The sequence below is a fragment of the Megalobrama amblycephala genome, linkage group LG22 (assembly GCF_018812025.1).
Source record: "Megalobrama amblycephala isolate DHTTF-2021 linkage group LG22, ASM1881202v1, whole genome shotgun sequence".
Classification (NCBI taxonomy): Eukaryota; Metazoa; Chordata; class Actinopteri; order Cypriniformes; family Xenocyprididae; genus Megalobrama; species Megalobrama amblycephala.
The window spans coordinates 18,199,943-18,218,557 of record NC_063065.1 but is presented as its reverse complement, the minus strand read 5'-3'; the positions used below and the strand labels follow the sequence as shown (position 1 = coordinate 18,218,557).

The 18,615-nt window shown below is 37.8% G+C and overlaps 1 protein-coding gene across 6 annotated transcripts in view; it reads left to right on the top strand.

Annotated features, from left to right (window-relative positions):
* arfgef1 (ADP-ribosylation factor guanine nucleotide-exchange factor 1 (brefeldin A-inhibited)) overlaps positions 1-18,615 on the top strand; it is an 83,642-nt gene that overhangs the window by 43,944 nt on the left and 21,083 nt on the right. For 4 of the 6 annotated variants that reach the window (XM_048174059.1, XM_048174058.1, XM_048174057.1 and 1 more), the window contains 17 exons: positions 32-222; positions 1,592-1,725; positions 3,348-3,582; positions 3,912-4,011; positions 4,097-4,236; positions 4,459-4,567; positions 7,772-7,973; positions 10,115-10,226; positions 10,784-10,989; positions 11,096-11,180; positions 11,420-11,585; positions 13,239-13,390; positions 13,468-13,596; positions 16,107-16,313; positions 16,423-16,567; positions 17,253-17,340; positions 17,436-17,476. In XM_048174059.1, the coding sequence (XP_048030016.1) occupies positions 32-222; positions 1,592-1,725; positions 3,348-3,582; positions 3,912-4,011; positions 4,097-4,236; positions 4,459-4,567; positions 7,772-7,973; positions 10,115-10,226; positions 10,784-10,989; positions 11,096-11,180; positions 11,420-11,585; positions 13,239-13,390; positions 13,468-13,596; positions 16,107-16,313; positions 16,423-16,567; positions 17,253-17,340; positions 17,436-17,476 (2,442 nt within the window). The remainder of the gene's footprint in view (positions 1-31; positions 223-1,591; positions 1,726-3,347; positions 3,583-3,911; positions 4,012-4,096; positions 4,237-4,458; positions 4,568-7,771; positions 7,974-10,114; positions 10,227-10,783; positions 10,990-11,095; positions 11,181-11,419; positions 11,586-13,238; positions 13,391-13,467; positions 13,597-16,106; positions 16,314-16,422; positions 16,568-17,252; positions 17,341-17,435; positions 17,477-18,615) is intronic. The other 2 variants (XM_048174060.1, XM_048174064.1) reach the window with 1 other exon arrangement.

Sequence of the window (18,615 nt, the reverse complement as noted above, 5' to 3'; positions counted from 1 at the left end):
CAAAGCCTGAAGTCTGTTTTACCATGTTCAGATATGAAGGTAAGCCGTGAGGGTGAAGTTGAGCCAGCTGAGGGCATTCCAAACTCTCTGGAAGAGGAAGGAGGCTTGGGCAGCGACAACGAAAATGTTCATGCCAACGGCATCCCTGGCACGCCCATTTCTGCAAGCTTCACTCCGTCCCTGCCTGACGACAGACTGTCTGTCTCCTCCAATGACACTCAGGTACCAATTTCCACTTCTGCCATGAAAGGTATAAAATAGAAAATGATTGTGCTTTGCAGCTTGTTTACACATATGTACTTGTTTTTAACTGCATTGTGTATTCAGAACTCTAACTACAGTACATTGAATTAACAGTTGAATTCTTCAAAATTAAATTAGTTTGTGTTAATTAAGTGTTTTATTATAATAAAAAACTGCTTATTATGAAATGTTTTGTAAAAAAAAATGCAGTTTTTTGAATGAGAAGCTGGAAGTAGTAAAGCATAGACACCTTTGGAAAGAATAGTCTTGGCGTGTTTTGGGTTTGCTTATAATTAATAGTCCCACGTTATACGTCAAATCTGGATATTATTGGTATTTATCTGACACAAACTATCTGGCATTTATTCAACATAAACTTTTGTTTTTTCTCTCTGGGCTTCCCCATCACAGGAAGGAAAGAACATTAATGCACACAGTTAATATATAGATTTTACTAGTATAGGCACTATAATGTTTTTATTTTATTTACTGTATATATAGAATAAAACATGTCTTGAGTATATTATTTCGCAGTTGAATGCAGTTAAGTTGAAGAATCTGAAATACATGATTTATTTTGAGATTGTATGGTTTTCTTCTAGACATATAGACAAATGTGACTCTGGACCACAAAACCAGTCATTAGTCGCACGGGTATATTTGTAACAATAGCCAACAATACATTGTATGGGTCAAAATTATCGATTTTTCTTTTATGCCAAAAATCATTAGGATATTAAGATCATGTTCCATGGAGATATTTTGTAAATGTTCTACCGTAAATATATCAAATATATTTTTGTGAGTAGATATGCATTGCTAAGGACTTCATTTGGACAACTTTAAAGGTGATTTTCTGAGTATTTTGAATTTTTTTTTTTTTTGCACTCTCAGATTCCAGATTTTCAAGTAGTTGTATCTCAGCCAAATATTGTCCTATCCTAACAACAAATACATCAATGGAATGTTTATTTATTCAGCTTCCAGATAATGTATAAATCTCAATTTTAAAAAATTGACCCTTATGACTGTTTTTGTGGTCCAGGGTCACATGTGTATAGACATACAGTATTAATTTTATTTGTGTAGGTCTTTTTATTTGGTTTTAAAATTCTGCAGAAAGTCTGTTATTAAATGCAAGGATATTAGTATATATTTTTTTTAAGTGTCACAAGTGTCCAAATATTTTTTTGAAACTTTTATATTGCTTAATAGACTGTAATACTTGTTTTATGGACTGTAGCTTTTTGTATGGTTGTTGCATGTTATGTGCCGTAGATGATGGTTCATTTTCTCGGCAGTTACATTTAATTGCCGTAAGATGCTAACATGAGCATTTCTCCCACAGGAATCAGTAGCTACCACTGGTCCAGCACCAGGTGCAAAGTTTTCCCACATTCTGCAAAAGGACGCATTCTTGGTGTTCCGTTCACTCTGCAAACTTTCCATGAAGCCCCTTTCAGACGGTCCCCCTGATCCGAAGTAAGCCTGCCTTTCTAAATAAAACATCTGAATGTATACAAATGGAATTGGTTTTATGTTGTGCCAAAAAAATGACATCTCCAGTCAGGGTCCAACTGAGTTGCGGTTTTGTGGTCCCTTTTCATATTCTCATCTTAGATCTGTAAATGGTTGGAGACATTTTAGAGCAAGAGTGTTGATGGCATCAGCCATTGTCCTTTAAGAGGTGAATAGGGCTGTCAGAGGGCAAGAGAGATGTTCTTCCCCATCAGTTGAAGAGAAAGGGAGCCATTCATCCTGGTGTGTCTTCCGAGGCAATGAGGCAGGAAGCTTGTTTCAGTGCTATTGATCACTCTTTGTCAAATGGACTGAGACCTGTTGACCTCTCTTGATTTACATCAGGGCAGGACTTGGACTTTATTTATAGAGGTGCACACTAAGGCAAGCATCACTGTTATTATTGTACATACTTTATGTTAGGGACAGTTTTTGACTAGAGGACAATAAAATGGGCTTGAAAAGTCGCATTGACTTTTGCCCTGACAAGAGCTTTGCAGAGGCACCACTTTACAGTTTTCTTCAGAAAATGTAGCTTTAGTTTGTCAATCAGTAGACATTATGACATATTTTGTAGCATGGATTTGGTAGCTGTAGAATGCTTTTGGATTCTGTTGCTGCATCGTTTTGAAATTTGTGTTTTGATGTTTCACTTTAATATTTAATAATTAAATTCCTAAATAATCGAAAATAAATATTGAAATAAATCTGTATATTTATACATATGTTGTATAAGAGGAAAGCCAAAGTCCAGTGTTATTTTAGTATTATACTATTATTTTTTTTTTTATTATTATTATTTTGGTATAGTATGTGTTCATGTATTGAATTGGCTTTTATTTTTATATTTTCAGTTTACATTTTATTTTTAGTTTAAGTTTTAGTAATTTTCTTGTGTTCTTTTGTCATTTTGATTATTTTTAATGTTTATATTTCAATAGAATTTTAATTAATTAAGTTTTAGTAATTGTAGTACATCAATTTAAACATATTAGTTAGTTGCCAAAGCAACATTTCTAAATTTCACTATTTTTTTTTTGTTTGTTTTTCATCTAATACTTGTTTTATTTTAGCTTTATTTCTGTTACCGAAAACATTAATTGACATGTTTATTTCTGTTATCGAAAACATTACATATTTCATTAATTGTTTAAGTTAAAAATAACAACACAGCTATATTTTCAGTGACTCTGAAAGCTTTATTCTTTTCTCTTGAAAGACAATCTGCAATATATTTATAATTTCTGACTTTTTTTTTTGTGGTTATTTTACAAATAATGTCTGCAGTCTGATAAGATAGCCATATGTCCTTCCACCATCAAAAACTGTATTAATTTTGCATTCTCATTATTTTATTGTTTTCTTAAAACATGTCATTCTTTGACAATGAGAAATTTTAAGTATTTAAACAGTCAATAAAAATGGTTTTAATGGTGTCTTTGCCCAGTAAGTAAAGCAAAAAATGAACAGAATTTTCTTTATTAAGTTTAGTTTGTCCTTGGCACAAGTATTTTATATGGAATGAAGATTGAATGCATCAGAAATCACCTTGTTTTATTCACCTAAGATTCTTCATCTTAATTCAGATCCCACGAGCTGCGGTCCAAGGTCCTCTCGCTGCAGCTCCTCCTGTCTATCCTGCAGAACGCTGGGCCCATCTTCAAAACCAACGAGATGTTCATCAACGCCATCAAGCAGTACCTGTGCGTAGCTCTGTCTAAAAACGGCGTCTCCTCCGTCCCCGAAGTGTTCGAGCTGTCGCTGTCCATCTTCCTCACCCTCCTGTCCAACTTCAAGACGCATCTCAAGATGCAAATTGAGGTGCCTGAACTCAGTTCCCCCCGAATTGTAATGTATTTGTGCATCTTGCCCTGATGGCGTCAGTCTGTGGAGCGTCTAGCTGACAGTGTGGATTTATTTGAGCTGTGGTTTAGGAAGCTTGTAATTCTGCCTCAGTCTGTCTGCTTGTGTGTGTGGCTCATTCCAGACAAGTGTGTTAGGATTTATTGTTTGCGGTGTTGTGTAGTTATATATTTCTCACTTCGGTCAAGTTACGCGTCTTGACAACACCATCTGTTACTGACTTAGTTATGAATTTTTTTTAAAATATATTTTTCTCTAATTTTATGATCAATTTTTTTTCTCCTCAGGTGTTTTTCAAAGAAATTTTTCTGTATATTCTGGAAACGTCCACAAGCTCATATGACCACAAGTGGATGGTCATTCAAACCCTTACCAGAATATGTGCGGGTATGAAAGGCTTTTGCTTATCTCATTTTCAAAGATATTTGAGAGTTTTTCTATGAGTAATTCTGTGATATTTCTTCCCTCGCAGATGCCCAGAGTGTGGTAGATATCTATGTTAATTATGATTGTGACCTGAATGCTGCTAATATTTTCGAGAGGCTGGTGAATGACCTCTCAAAGATTGCACAAGGACGAGGAGGCCATGAACTGGGTACAACCCCACTTCAGGTAAACACACGGATTGGTTTACCCAAAAATTGACCCGAAAAATCTTCACTTCTCTAATCACTTCACTTCTTCCCTCATTTAGTTCTTGAGCTCACAAAAAGACATTTGAAGTGCTCCATATTCAAAAAAAAAAAAAAAAATCATGCTGATTTGAAAAGGGTAAATTACAAGAACTGTTCTTTTAAAACAGTGTTAGTGATCCCAGCTTATGTTGTTCCTCAGGAGCTGACTCTAAGAAAGAAAGGACTGGAGTGTCTGGTATCCATTCTCAAATGTATGGTGGAATGGAGCAAAGACCAATATGTCAACCCCAATTCCCAGACAAGTCTCGGTAAGTCAAACCATCAGCCTTTGCGAAACAAGACAACAGTACTAGCTCCTCAACCAGTATAATACCTGTGGAACCTTGTTTAGCCCCTCTATATCCTGATATGCTTTAGATCCAAGCGGTTGCATTACATATTCCAGGTTACGGTCCTGGCTCTTCTAAATGAGCCTCCTCAGAGTGCATTTGTGCTGCTTTTCAGAGGCTTCTGGCTTGTGCAGAACCAAATGGATAAACAGTTGCTTTTGAGGACAGTGCACTAGGAGTCCTGTGCCTCAAAGAGAGGCAGGAAATGCTATTCGCCGTGATGGCTACGCAGGCCTTTCATCTTAATCAAACAGGCCTGAGGCTGTTATTCCTCACCGAGGCATGCCCTGACATCAGGGAAGCAGGCTGCAGGCTCTCTGAACACTGCAAAACTGAGCATCTTATATGAGCCGGGAACATGTGCCAGACTAAAGACCCTTCCTCTTCGGAGCGGAGGGGATTTAGGTCTAATCAAGCTTGGCTTTATTAGGTTCGAGGAGGAGAGGCTCTGATAGACCTAAAGGAAATTTCTCTGTAGCCTCAAGCCCACTTTAGGCTTTCAGATATCAGCCCATCAGAAACCAGAGAGTCTTATTTATTTGTGACCTCTGGACCACAAAACCAGTCATAAGTCGGGTATATTTATAGCAATGGCCAACAATACGTTGTATGGGTCAAAATGATCAAATTTTTCTTTTATGCCAAAAATCATTAGGATATTAAGTCAAGATCATGTTCCATAAAGATATTTTGTAAATTTCCTACCATAAATTAAATTTTGTTAGTGGATATGCTTTGCTAAGGTCTTCATTTGGACAACTTTAAAGGTGATTTTCTCAATGTTTTGATTTTTTTGCACCCTCCGATTCCAGATTTTCAAGTAGTTGTATCTCAGCCAAATATTGTCCTATCCTTACAAACCATACGTCAAAGGAAAGCTTCTTTATTCAGCTTTCAGATGAAAGTTGAGCTAAATTGACCCTTCTGACTGGTTTTGTGGTCCAGGGTCACATTTTTAAATGACAAATTGAACACTGAAAATCCACTTAAAAATACACTTTTAGAACCACCAACAACCACTCAGGACACAGAACACCTTAGTAACCATTTAGCAACGCCCTAGAAACTACACATAAAACTCTTGGAACCACATAGCAATATGTTAACAACCACTCAATGTGCCTTAGCAACCACCTAGCAATGCCCTAGAAACCACCTAAAACACACTTGGAGCCACATAGTAATGTGTTAACAGTCACTTAGAATGCCTTAGTAACCACCTAGCAACTTCCTAGAAACCACCCAGAACACTCTTGGAACCACATGGCAATGAGCTAACAACCACTCAGAACACCTTAGCAACCACTTGGCAATGAGCTAACAACCACTCAAAACACCTTAGCAACCACTTAGCAACACCCTAGAAACTACACATAAAACTCTTGGAATCACATTTCAGTGTGTTAACAACCACTCAATATGCCTTAGCAACAACCTGGCAATGGCCTAGCAACCACCCAAAAACACTTTTGGAACCGCACAGCAATGCCTAACAACTACTCAGAACATCTTAGCAACCACCTAGCAATTCCCTAGAAACCACCCAAAACACTCTTGGAACCACATAACAATGCACTAACAACCACTCAATATGCCTTAGCAACCACCTAGAAATGCCCTAGAAACCACCTAAAACACACTTGGAGCCACATAGCAATGTGTTAACAGCCACTCAGAACGCCTTAGTAACCACCTAGCAATGCCCAAGAAACCAATGAAAAAAACAAACTATTTGAACCACATAGAAATATGTTAACAACCACTCAGAATGCATTAACAACAACCTAGCAACTTCCTAGAAACCACCCAAAACACTCTTGGGACCACATTGCAATGAGCTAACAACCACTCAGAACACCTTAGTAACCACTTAGCAACGCCCTAGAAACTACACATAAAACTCTTGGAACCACATAGCAATATGTTAACAACCACTCAATGTGCCTTAGCAACCACCCAAAACATTTTTGGAACCACACAGCAATGCCTAACAACTACTGGGAACATGTTAGCAAACACATAGCAATGCCCTAGAAACCACCCAAAACACTCTTGGAACCACATAGAGTTACGCTAACAAATAGTCAGGCCACATTAGCATCCACCTAAAATATTAAATGTTTTTATTTATTTTATGACAGTGGTTACCATGGGTTTTTGTTTGTTTGTTTTTTGTTTAATAAATGTAGTAGCCATGGTATTTTAGTGGAAACAATGTTTAATGACCGTAACCTTTCATCTTGACCAAATTGCTAATCTTACATACACAGGACTTATGTCCTAATCGGCCAGTCAGATTGTAGCATACTTCAGGTGCATTATGTTTGTTTTGAATCATTAATAAAGACTTTCAAGTTCTTGTATTCTCATCATGCTGGCCAATCAATCTTTGTTCTTTTCTCTTAACGGACGCACATCAAAAGGGAGAGCAGGTAACGGCAGTTTGTAGAGACATTAGAATTGATTGCTTTAGCTTTTGTTGCGTAAAGTAGATAGTGGTCTCTTAATTGTTCTTTGTGTTGTGGCCGTAGCATTTCTATATCAAACAAGTAAATTACAATTTGTTTGAAGCTTAAGATGAACGGGTAAGTATTTCCCAGTTGCTACTGGCTCCTCTGATCTCTTGGAGAGAGGAAACTATGAGAAATGTGGAAGTGACCTGACAGCTCATGTTACAGTGATAGCTACCCGCTAAATCTTTTACAGTGTTTCCAGTGTATGTAATTAGACCCTGCAAACTGCAACCATGGCTTCCATGTACCCAAACCGCCTGTTTATCATGCTTGCAGCAACTTCAGACCTGTTACTTTGTGTATTCAGGTCACGCTGCTCTTCATCCAGTCCCCGTTGTGCTGTTTTTGTGATACGAGTCAGCCGAGGCCAAAGACTTTATTAGAGAAGTGTTGTGCTGGGAAACTCATATAGGGAGCTGTATAGGGAGCTGAGCCAGAGAAAAGACTCGATGCACCAACACGCATTTCAGCCGACCAGGACTCAAATGAATCATGCTGTCTCTAGTCCCTAGGCTGCAGGGGCTCGTGGTGTTTCACAAACCAGGCTCATCATTTCTTCTGTTGTCTCTGAAATTGCATCTGAATTTCATTTTTCTTCTCTTTTGATCAGGCCAAGAAAAGCCTTTAGAGCAGGAAACCAATGAGTCGAAGCATCCAGAAACGATTAACCGCTACGGAAGCATAAACTCATTGGACTCCACCGCCTCGTCAGGCATCGGGAGCTACAGCACGCAGATGTCTGGGACAGACAACCCTGAGCAGTTTGAGGTCCTCAAACAACAGAAGGAGATCATAGAGCAAGGCATTGACCTGTAAGCCGTTAAGTTGGAATCAAAAGCATGAAATCTGCACTCTCTGCACTACACATGCTGTTAACAAAATCACTATCGAGAGATATTTGTATGGAAATTTCTTAGTTTACCTGTCCCAGGCCACTGTCATGCAGAGTTTAGCTTCAACCCCAACTAAAGGGATAGTTCACCCAAAAATGAAAATTTGATGTTTATCTGCTTACCCCCAGGGCATCCAAGATGTAGGTGACTTTGTTTCTTCAGTAGAACACAAATGATGTGTTCTTATAATGCATGTCAATGGTAACAAAATCTATGAGAGTAAAAAAAAACATGCACAGACAAATCCAAATTAAACCCTGCAGCTCGTGGCAACACATTGATGTCCTAAGACACGAAACGATCGGTTTGTGCGAGAAGCCGAATGGTATTTATGTCATTTTTTACCTCTAAAGCACCACTATGTCCAACTGCCTTGAGCGTGCGCACGGCATCTTATTTTATTTTGTTACTTTTCCTAAGGGCAGCTTTACAAATAAAAAGGACTCATACAAAGATCTTGTTCACATACCTCAGTTGGATGTGGAAAAACCATAGGCACAGCTGATGGTTTAAGTCGTACATGATCCTCTCCTGGGTATGTAAAATCATCAGGGGAAAAAATGATCGCTGCAGACCTTCAAAAACTTTGGTATGTTAATGGGTGTGTTGATATCCAGCCGAAGAGCAATCAACCATAACTGCAGGCAAGCAGACTCGGAAGTTGGGAATACTTGGAAAGTCACCACTCCCACAAGAGTTTGCGCGAGAGAATGTAATCTTTTAGTTTTAAGTCGGTTTGAACAATCCAAATAAGCGCAAGTAAGTGCCATTTTGATTAGCTGTCGTACCTACAATGTTTGTGCACTGTGTGTACAATGAAAGTGAAGTATACGCGCGAGAGATCACTTATGGCACTTGCGTAAATTACGGCAGAGCACGTACACTCCTCACGCACTGGATGCCGTGTGCGCGCTCAAGGCAGTTGGAGATAGTGGTTTATTAGAGGTAAAAAAATATATAAATACTGTTCGGTTTCTCACACAAACCGATCGTTTCGTGTCTTAGGACATCAATGTGTCGTCACAAGCCGCATGGTTTAATTTGGATTTGTCTGTGCATGTTTTTTTTTACTCTCATAGATTTTGTTACCATTGACATGCATTATAGACTGCAACGGTTGGAGTTAAAAATCATAATTTGTGTTCTACTGAAGAAACAAAGTCACCTACATCTTGGATGCCCTGGGGGTAAGCAGATAAACATCAAATTTTCATTTTTGGGTGAACTATCCCTTTAAACACACCTGAACCAACTGATTACGGTCTTCAGGCATACTAGAAACTTAAGGTATCAAACTTATGTTGATACCTTAAAGGTGAAGTGTATAAGTTCTGTAGCACTATCAGAACCAATTGGAAATGTAAAAGTAAGAGTTTGCAAACAGGTTTCATAAAAACTCTCCATTCAGATCTACTATTGGTCAGACAAACAGTTAGTCCCGCCCCAAACTCAAGCAAACAAGCCAGTAGTTGAGATGTTGGGCTCAAATCAACAGAGCAATCTTAAAGGGTTCATATGGATTCCTGAAAAAACTAATTTCACTTGATCTTTTGAGATAAAAGGTCTTCTATGAAATTCTACTGTTTCTTTCTGGAATTTTTCCTCACTGAGACTGAAAATGTTTTGTTCTGAACTAAGCAACTTTCACATGTCAGATGAAAACATTTTAAATTTAAACATGACTTCCCACATTTACACGTCAATGACACCTATTCAGTATTCAGAATCTAAAGAATAAAATGCATGAAAGTGTTTGTGTTGTCCCTGGAAGTGTGTAGCACCTACAGCTCTGCATTTCCTTCTGAAGAAACTCTTTCAGTCTGACTATACCATTTTGTTTTATAAATCTGTCATAATTCACAGCTACAAAAACCACCCATTTAATAGTGAGAGGGAGGTGACAAAACTAAAATATGATTTTTGATGCAAGCACCTTTACTACACCTTTACATGAACCCTTTCACAGACAAAAACACACTACAGACTTCACTTTCAGAACATCCTTACAAAACGTAAAACGCTGATCATATGTTGATGTTCTATTTACCACAATGCCACAGGTTCAACAAAAAACCAAAGAGGGGCATTCAGTACCTGCAGGAACAAGGCATGCTGGGAACCACACCTGAAGATATCGCCCAATTTTTACATCAAGAGGAGAGACTTGACTCTGTAAGTATTTTCCCTTACCTTGTTTCTTCCATGTACTGTGGCCTAGGTCCAATAGATTTTTACATTACAGCAGTATATTGTGTAATAACCAGCTGCAGGGCTTTTCTGAAACATTTCTGAAAAACAAAGCAAAAAAAAAATAAAAAATATTAAGACGCTCCAGACAAGTGTTGCCAAACTTCCACTTAGAGATTATTTGATCCTTCAGTGTGATGAATCGGCAGCTCATTTGCTCGTTCATCCAGCCTCAGAAGACTGCAGCAGTAATGGGTAAAGAGAGCTCCTTATATCTGCCCTAAAATTAGGGCACTTCAGCCGAGCAGCCCTCAGCCTCCTGAATGACTTGAGATGTGCATGGAATACTAGACATTGCATTTCAATGATGCACACTGAATAGATGCTCGATTTCTCCAGTCTGAAGTGTCTGTCAGTGTGATTTTAGAATATAGCATTGAGCATGTGTTTTTGAGTTGTGAAACATGGTTTTTCTGCTATTTATTTCTCTACCTTCACAATCAATATGTGACTCATTGGTCCTTCTGCTTCCGACCCGACAGATCCAGGTAGGAGAGTTTCTCGGAGACAACGATCGCATCAATAAAGAGGTTATGTATGCCTACGTCGACCAAATGGACTTCCAGGGCAAAGACTTTGTGCCAGCGCTGCGCATGTTCCTCGAGGGTTTCCGTCTGCCCGGAGAGGCCCAAAAAATCGATCGACTGATGGAGAAATTTGCTGCTAGATATTTAGAATGCAACCAAGGGTGAGTGCCGCGGTCCCCTGCTGTCCCAACAGATTAACCTACGTCGCTAATTATGCCGCAAACACTGCACTCAGTCACGGTTTGTCTCCTTTATCTCTTTCCTTAGGCAAACACTGTTCGCCAGCGCAGACACTGCATACGTCCTCGCGTATTCAATCATCATGTTGACTACAGACCTACACAGTCCGCAGGTTAGTTCACCGAGTGCTGATTGTTCACTGAAATCTTAAGCGAATGCAGAATGCATTTTCTTTTCATTCCCGAATCTATGAATGCTAATGTGAACGTCAGAGCTGGAAACGGCTGTTTGGCATTCAATCTTGATATGCGAGTGGAATAGCTAAATCTAGGGTGATGGATGTTTCTGAAACGCAACGGAAAACAAGAGGAAGAACGCTACTGATCTGTTGTTTCCTTTATCTTGTCACAGGTGAAGAATAAAATGACGAAAGAGCAATACATCAAGATGAACCGAGGTATCAATGACAGTAAAGATTTACCCGAGGAGTATCTCTCAGCCATTTATGATGAAATCGCAGGGAAAAAAATATCTATGAAGGAGACAAAGGAATTAACTCTCAAGTCAAATAAGCAAAGTGAGTATTTAGTGCACCGACAAACATGGTGACAATATCGATCAATCATAGAATCAAATAGACTCTTTTGAATTATATGCATGAAAAAGCTATGATTGGCCAAATGCCTTTTTGCTTGATGGGGTCATGGCAGTCCTTTTAATTATTTTACCATAATGAGTTGGAGACTGTACATCAGTGGTTCTAAACCAGGGGACCATGGCCCACTAGGGGGCCTCAACAAAATGGGGGCATCAAGATTACTTAAAATTATTTAAAATAAGAGAAAACAGTGAAAAAAGTGACATGTGAAGGCCAAGTATGGTAACCCATACTCAGAATTTATCCACTTCAGTTAACCCATCCAGTTAGTGCACACACATTAGGAGTAGTGGCAAAGTCGCTTTAAGACAAGTCATTTCACTCGGCGGCCATCTTTGAAACGCCTCTCGGGCATCCTGGGCATCATGCAATCTCTTTGAATGGGGAAACATCAAATTCTCCAAAACTGTTCGCCAACCTTATGATTAAATTTCATATTTGAAATCACCAATGAAATCTAACAACAACCGGCTCATACATTTAGTTTCTAAACACTCGGATCATGACAAAAAAAACTGTATTTTTCCGGCTGGATCAAGCTAATGCGCATGCGCAGACCTAAATGCGCGTCTCTTCGGAGGCGCGCGTCTGACTGTTTCTATAGAAACCGGTGATTCTAACGGCCGCTGAAGTGACGCGATGACTTTACCAGTCGGCGATTGGCTCTTATTTAGAAGGCGGGACTTATTCCGCCATATTGCGCGTTACACTTTCTCCCATTCAAAACAATGAGTGACACGTCTTGTGTTATTCTATAGTCTTTGGTAGTGGGTAGTGAACACACACACTGCAAATTGTGGGCACACACCCCCGGAGCAGTGGGCAGCCATTTTTATGTGGCGCCTGAGGAGCGATTGGGGGTTAGGAGCCTTTCTCAAGGGCACCTCTGTTATTTCCTGCCGGTATTCAGACTCGAACCCGCAACCTTCGGGTTATCAGTCTCTAACCATTAGGCCACAACTGCCCAAACAAGCATTTAAAACAAGCTAAAACATCTAAAAATCATTTGGCTATTTTTTTATATAATAAATATAGATCTTTCTAGTAATACCAAACTCTAAACATTTTAATGCGTAGAAAATGTGAGTCTCGGGATTGGGGGTGGCCTGTAAATATTTTTGTGGACAATTCGGGACCTTAAAGTCCAAAAGGTTGAGATCCACTGCTGTATTTTATCCTTATTGATTTGAGTATAATTGATTTTATTTTGTTGTATTTTACCATTAGAATGCTGTGGTTGACAAATCAGAATAAAATATTCCAGTATTTGGTAATAATTATTAAATTAGTAAACATTTTAATTATTAATAATTTTTATTTTTGTTTTTATATGTTTCATTTTTATTTTTTTATAGTTATAAGCCATAATAATAAAATAAAACCGTTAAATAAATAGCATGAAATATATAGAATTATTATAATTTTATTTTTATAATACAAGCTATTGGACTTCCAAGAGAACAAATGAACATTTATGATCTGTCGTCTCTGTAAAGACAGAAGGAGTATTCTGATATTTTGAGGTGTGGTTTGTGGTAATTGATGGGGCTTTTGCTACTGTCTCTGGATCAGGTGTGGCCAGTGAGAAGCAGAGGAGGCTTCTGTATAATGTTGAGATGGAGCAGATGGCAAAGACGGCTAAGGCACTGATGGAGGCTGTCAGCCACGTTCAGGCCCCCTTCACCAGCGCCACCCACCTCGAGCACGTCAGACCAATGTTTAAGGTATAGTGTGCATGCACTTCTATATACATTCTGTTTGGATGCAAATACCCATCCTATATGATCTTGACCTCTCATAGCTGGCCTGGACACCCTTTCTGGCTGCATTCAGCGTGGGTCTGCAAGACTGTGATGACACTGAAGTGGCTTCTTTGTGTCTTGAGGGAATCCGCTGTGCTATCAGGATAGCGTGCATCTTCAGCATTCAGGTAATTTCACATTGCATTAACCGTGGAGAGGTCATTTACTGAAGCCGAGAAAGGCCTAGCGTTTGCTTGCATTACTAGTCAGTCTCTGTCTGAATAAGCAACTTTAAAAACTTCAGTCATCTTTGCCTGGAATGATCGACTGCTTAAAGGAATAGTTCACACAAAAATGAAAACTGAAATCATTTATTAGCCTTTGTGTCATTCCTAACCTGTATGACTTTCTTATGTGGAACACAAAAAAAGATATTTTGAGGAATATGCAGGTTGCTCTTTTCCGTACAGTTACGGAAAAAGTTATTTTTAAAAGTAATCCATTACAATATTGCATTGCTCGCTAAAAAAGTAACTAATTGTGTTACTTAGTTACTTTTTATGAAAAGTAATGCGTTACATTACTTTTGCATTACTTTTTCTCACCTGGGCTGGGATTGCTTGTTTGTTTTTTTTTAATAACAACAAAAAGTTCTATTTTTGGCAAATGTTAAGGCTCTTTCACACCAAAAGTGAAATGAATAAGCCTCAGGCTGAAGGAAATGCATATTTACGCCTGTACAGTAGAGGGCGCAGCTCAAACAAACCTTTCAGCTGTGCTGCCATTCTGGATCAAAGAAGAATAGGATACAGGAGAAGGAAGTTCAACACTAAATTTCTAAATCAACCCTGCGTTCCATTCGGAAGGGCTCATCCCTATGCCCTAATCCCTTCAAAGGGTTTACCCTCCAGAGTGAGAGCTTCGAAGAGATGAAGGGTGTAGGGGACAAAAAAACTTTTCTTTTGGAACGCACTTCAGCGTCATCTTAACGAGACAATCAAGGAGGAGTAGACTCTGCAAGCTGCGCCCTTTGTTTAATGTTAGTTTATTTATTTTAGGTTTTATCACACCATATTGTATATTGTATCTATGTATTTTAAACATTTGAATGGACTGATAAAAGGAGCTGTAAAGTATTTTTGTTGAAGTACAATGTCGTTTTGACCATAATAATGTACCAAATCTAACTCGTATAAATATTACGGTAGTATAGAAAAAAACTATACATACTAAATAGGTAAAAACGAACTCCTAACCTCCTGTACCCATTCTGTGATGCCAAACTTCCCTGTGCAAAGGATCATGGGGGCCCGAAGTGTCTATCAGTTGTACCCTTCGAAATCCTTCATTCCGAAGGGCCCTTTGAAGTGGCCAGTTTTGAGCACCTGGTTTGGAACGACCCTTCAATATGGCGGCCATGATTATTTTCACTCCGAAGTGCCCTTCGGAGGGCGATATATCCCGTTTGGAACGCACCGATAATCTGAAGTCATTTCTGCTTATTAGTATGGTTGAATTAGATCATTGAAGGTCAGCAGCAAAGACATTGGTTAATAAAGTGAGATTAAATACATAAAGTATGTTTGTGTAATTTAATATACAGTACAGTCCAAAAGTTTGGAACCACTAAGATTTTTAATGTTTTTAAAAGAAGTTTCGTCTGCTCACCAAGGCTACATTTATTTCATTAAAAATACAGCAAAAAACAGTAATATTGTGAAATATTATTACAATTTAAAATAACTGTTTTCTATTTGAATATATTTCACAAAGTAATTTATTCCTGTGATGGCAAAGCTGAATTTTCAGCATCATTACTCCAGTCTTCAGTGTCACATGATCCTTCAGAAATCATTCTAATATGCTGATCTGCTGCTCAAGAAACATTTAATGTGTACAATTGTACAAAATATTTGCGTACAATATTTTTTTTCAGGATTATTTGATGAATAGAAAGTTCAAATGAACAGTGTTTATCTGAAATCTAATCTTTTGTAACATTATAAATGTCTTTACTGCCACTTTTGATTGATTTAATGCATCCTTGCTGAATAAAAGTATTCATTTCTTTAATTTCAATTAATTCTTACTGACCCCAAACTTTTGAACGCTAGTGTATAATGCTACAGAAGCTTTGTATTTCAGATAAATGCTGTTCTTTTGAACTTTCTATTCATCAAGGAATCCTGAAAAAAAAAAGTACACAACTGTTTTCAACATTGAAAATAATCATAAATGTTTATTGAGTAGCAAATCAGCATATTAGAATGATTTCTGAAGGATCATGTGACACTGAAGACTGGAGTAACGATGCTGAAAATTCAGCTTTGCATCACAGGAATAAATTACTTTGTCAAATATATTTAAATAGTACACAGTTATTTTAAATTGTAATAATATTTCACAATATTACTGTTTTTTACTGTATTTTTAATTAAATAAATGTAGCCTTGGTGAGCAGATGAAACTTCTTTTAAAAACATTAAAAATCTTAGTGGTTCCAAACTTTTGGACAGTACTGTAGCTAATTATTACAGGTTTGCATCAAATTCTGAGGTTGCATTTCACTTTTGAGGAATGTTTTCATGCAAGTGAAATGAGTAAATGCATGTTCACATTTAGTCTAGAACTACAATAACCATCATGTTCACGCAGCGCACAACACCTCTGCACTTTATTTCTCTCAACATGTGGACAGGAGAGATGTCAGTCCAAAGGGTTTTTGTTCTCTGTTGGTTTGTTCCAGTTGGAGCGAGATGCGTACGTTCAGGCTCTGGCCCGCTTCACGTTGCTGACGGCCAGTTCTGGCATCACTGAGATGAAGCAGAAGAACATCGACACCATCAAGACCCTCATTACAGTGGCTCACACGGATGGAAATTACCTAGGAAACTCCTGGCATGAGGTGAGCACTGCCAAACCCAGCTCTTTGATTGGCCTACATGTTTTCCTATGCGACGTGATTGGCAGACAGACTTTGTGAGGTATTATCATTCTCTCTATGTGCGCTGCAGATCCTGAAGTGCATTAGTCAGCTGGAGTTGGCCCAGCTCATCGGGACAGGAGTGAAGGCTCGGTACATATCAGGAACCGTACGGGGGAAGGAAGGCTTCATCACCAGCACCAAGGAACAGCAGCCTGACGAGTACCTGGGCTTGGGTCAGTCAATCACACTTCACATGAACAGCAATCATCTCGTTATTACCCAAAATGTTTGGTGATGTAGACTTTTTTATTATGTTAATCGATAACAATGTTGAGACAGAAAAAGCACAATATAATAAATCATTGATTTTAAGATATGTGGATAAATGTAATGTTTAAATTCAATTAAGAGCTAAATGTTTAGAAATGTATTCATTTTTTCATTGAATTTTGGTCTTGAAATTATGGTGAAAATGTTTTTTTTATTTTTTTTTATTCATTGTTAACACAGATGAGATGAAAAGGACGCATGGCAATATTTAAATGATTTTAAGATGATATTTATGTTGATAAATACTTTATATGTTTAACAAATGTTTAAATGAATATTTTTATACATTTTTGAACATTTAGTTAATGTTTGGTCTGTAAAGTAAAGCGTGATATTGAAGATGATTTAACAAAATATTGACTGAATTTAAAGGGCATTTTTGTCAAAAGACAAAAACTGTGACATTAGCACAAGCACCATCTGCATTGCAGCTTTTCCATTTGCCATTACATCATCAAAAACGTTTTATCTAAAGCTAAACTGTGATCCATTAAGATTGCTTTATCATAATCCAGTATAATTATCCAGCAGTGTGAAATTAAGTTTGCACTTGTATAAATAATCCAACTGTGATTTTTCGCACAATAGGAGGGAACGTTGATCGCAAACAGATAGCAAGCATTCAGGAGTCTATTGGGGAGACCAGCTCGCAAAGTGTGGTAGTCGCTGTGGACCGGTATGATGGTTATCATCAATTCTAATGAACCTTGTAATGTTACAAGCACTAATATGTTCCTTGAATGTTATTAACGCTCATATTCTTCTCTGCAGGATATTCACAGGCTCTACCAGACTTGATGGAAATGCCATCGGTAAGTACAAGACTTCATATTTACGTTTATGCATTTGGCAGACATGTTTATGTAAAAAAAAATTGTGATCAGTAAGATTTATTTTGAAAGAAGTCTCTTATGCTCACCAAGACTGCATTTATTTGATCAAAATACAGTGAAAACAGTAATAATGTGAAATATTACAATTTAAAAAAACTGTTTTCTATTTTAATAAACTACTTAGATTTATGTGATGCAAAAAGCTGAATTTTCAGCATCATTACTCCAGTCTTCAATGTCACATGATCCTTCAAAAATCATTCTAATATGCTGATTTTGGTGCTCAAGAAACATTCCTTACTATCAATGATGAAAATGTTGTGCTGATTAATATTTTAGTGGACTTTTTTTAGGATTTAAAGGATTAGTCCACTTTTAAATACACTTTTCCTGATAAATTTACTCACCCCCATGTCATCCAAGATGTTCATGTCTTTCTTTCGTCAGTCGAAAAGAAATGAAGGTTTTTGAGGAAAACATTCCAGGATTGTTCTCCTTACAGTGGATTTCAATGGCTACCAACAGGTTGAAGGTCAAAATTACAGTTTCAGTGCAGCTTCAAGGGCTTTAAACGATACCAGATGAGTAATAAGGGTCTTATCTTATCTTAAACTGGGCGCCAGTTTCGTTTTTTTCCATAACTTGAATAGGGAAGGACATTCAGCGTAAGCGTTATGAAGAATGCGGAAGCGGAAAGTACGTTCAAGGCGATATTTTGTTTATAAAGCATAAACGGTTGTATTTTTTTCGGAAATGACCAATCGATTCGCTAGATAAGACCCTTATTACTCATCTGGTATCGTTTAAAGCCCTTGAAGCTGCACTGAAACTGTAATTTTGACCTTCAACCTGTTGGTAGCCATTGAAATCCACTGTAAGGAGAAAAATCCTGGAATGTTTTCCTCAAAAACCTTCATTTCTTTTCAACTGACGAAAGAAAGACATGAACATCTTGGATGACATGGGGGTGAGTAAATTTATCAGGAAAAGTGTATTTAAAAGTGGACTAACCTGTTTAAAAGGACAGCATTTATTTGAAATAAAAATCTTTTGTAACTTTTTAAATGTCTTTACGGTCACTTTTGATCAATTTAATGTATCCTTGATGAATTAAAGGA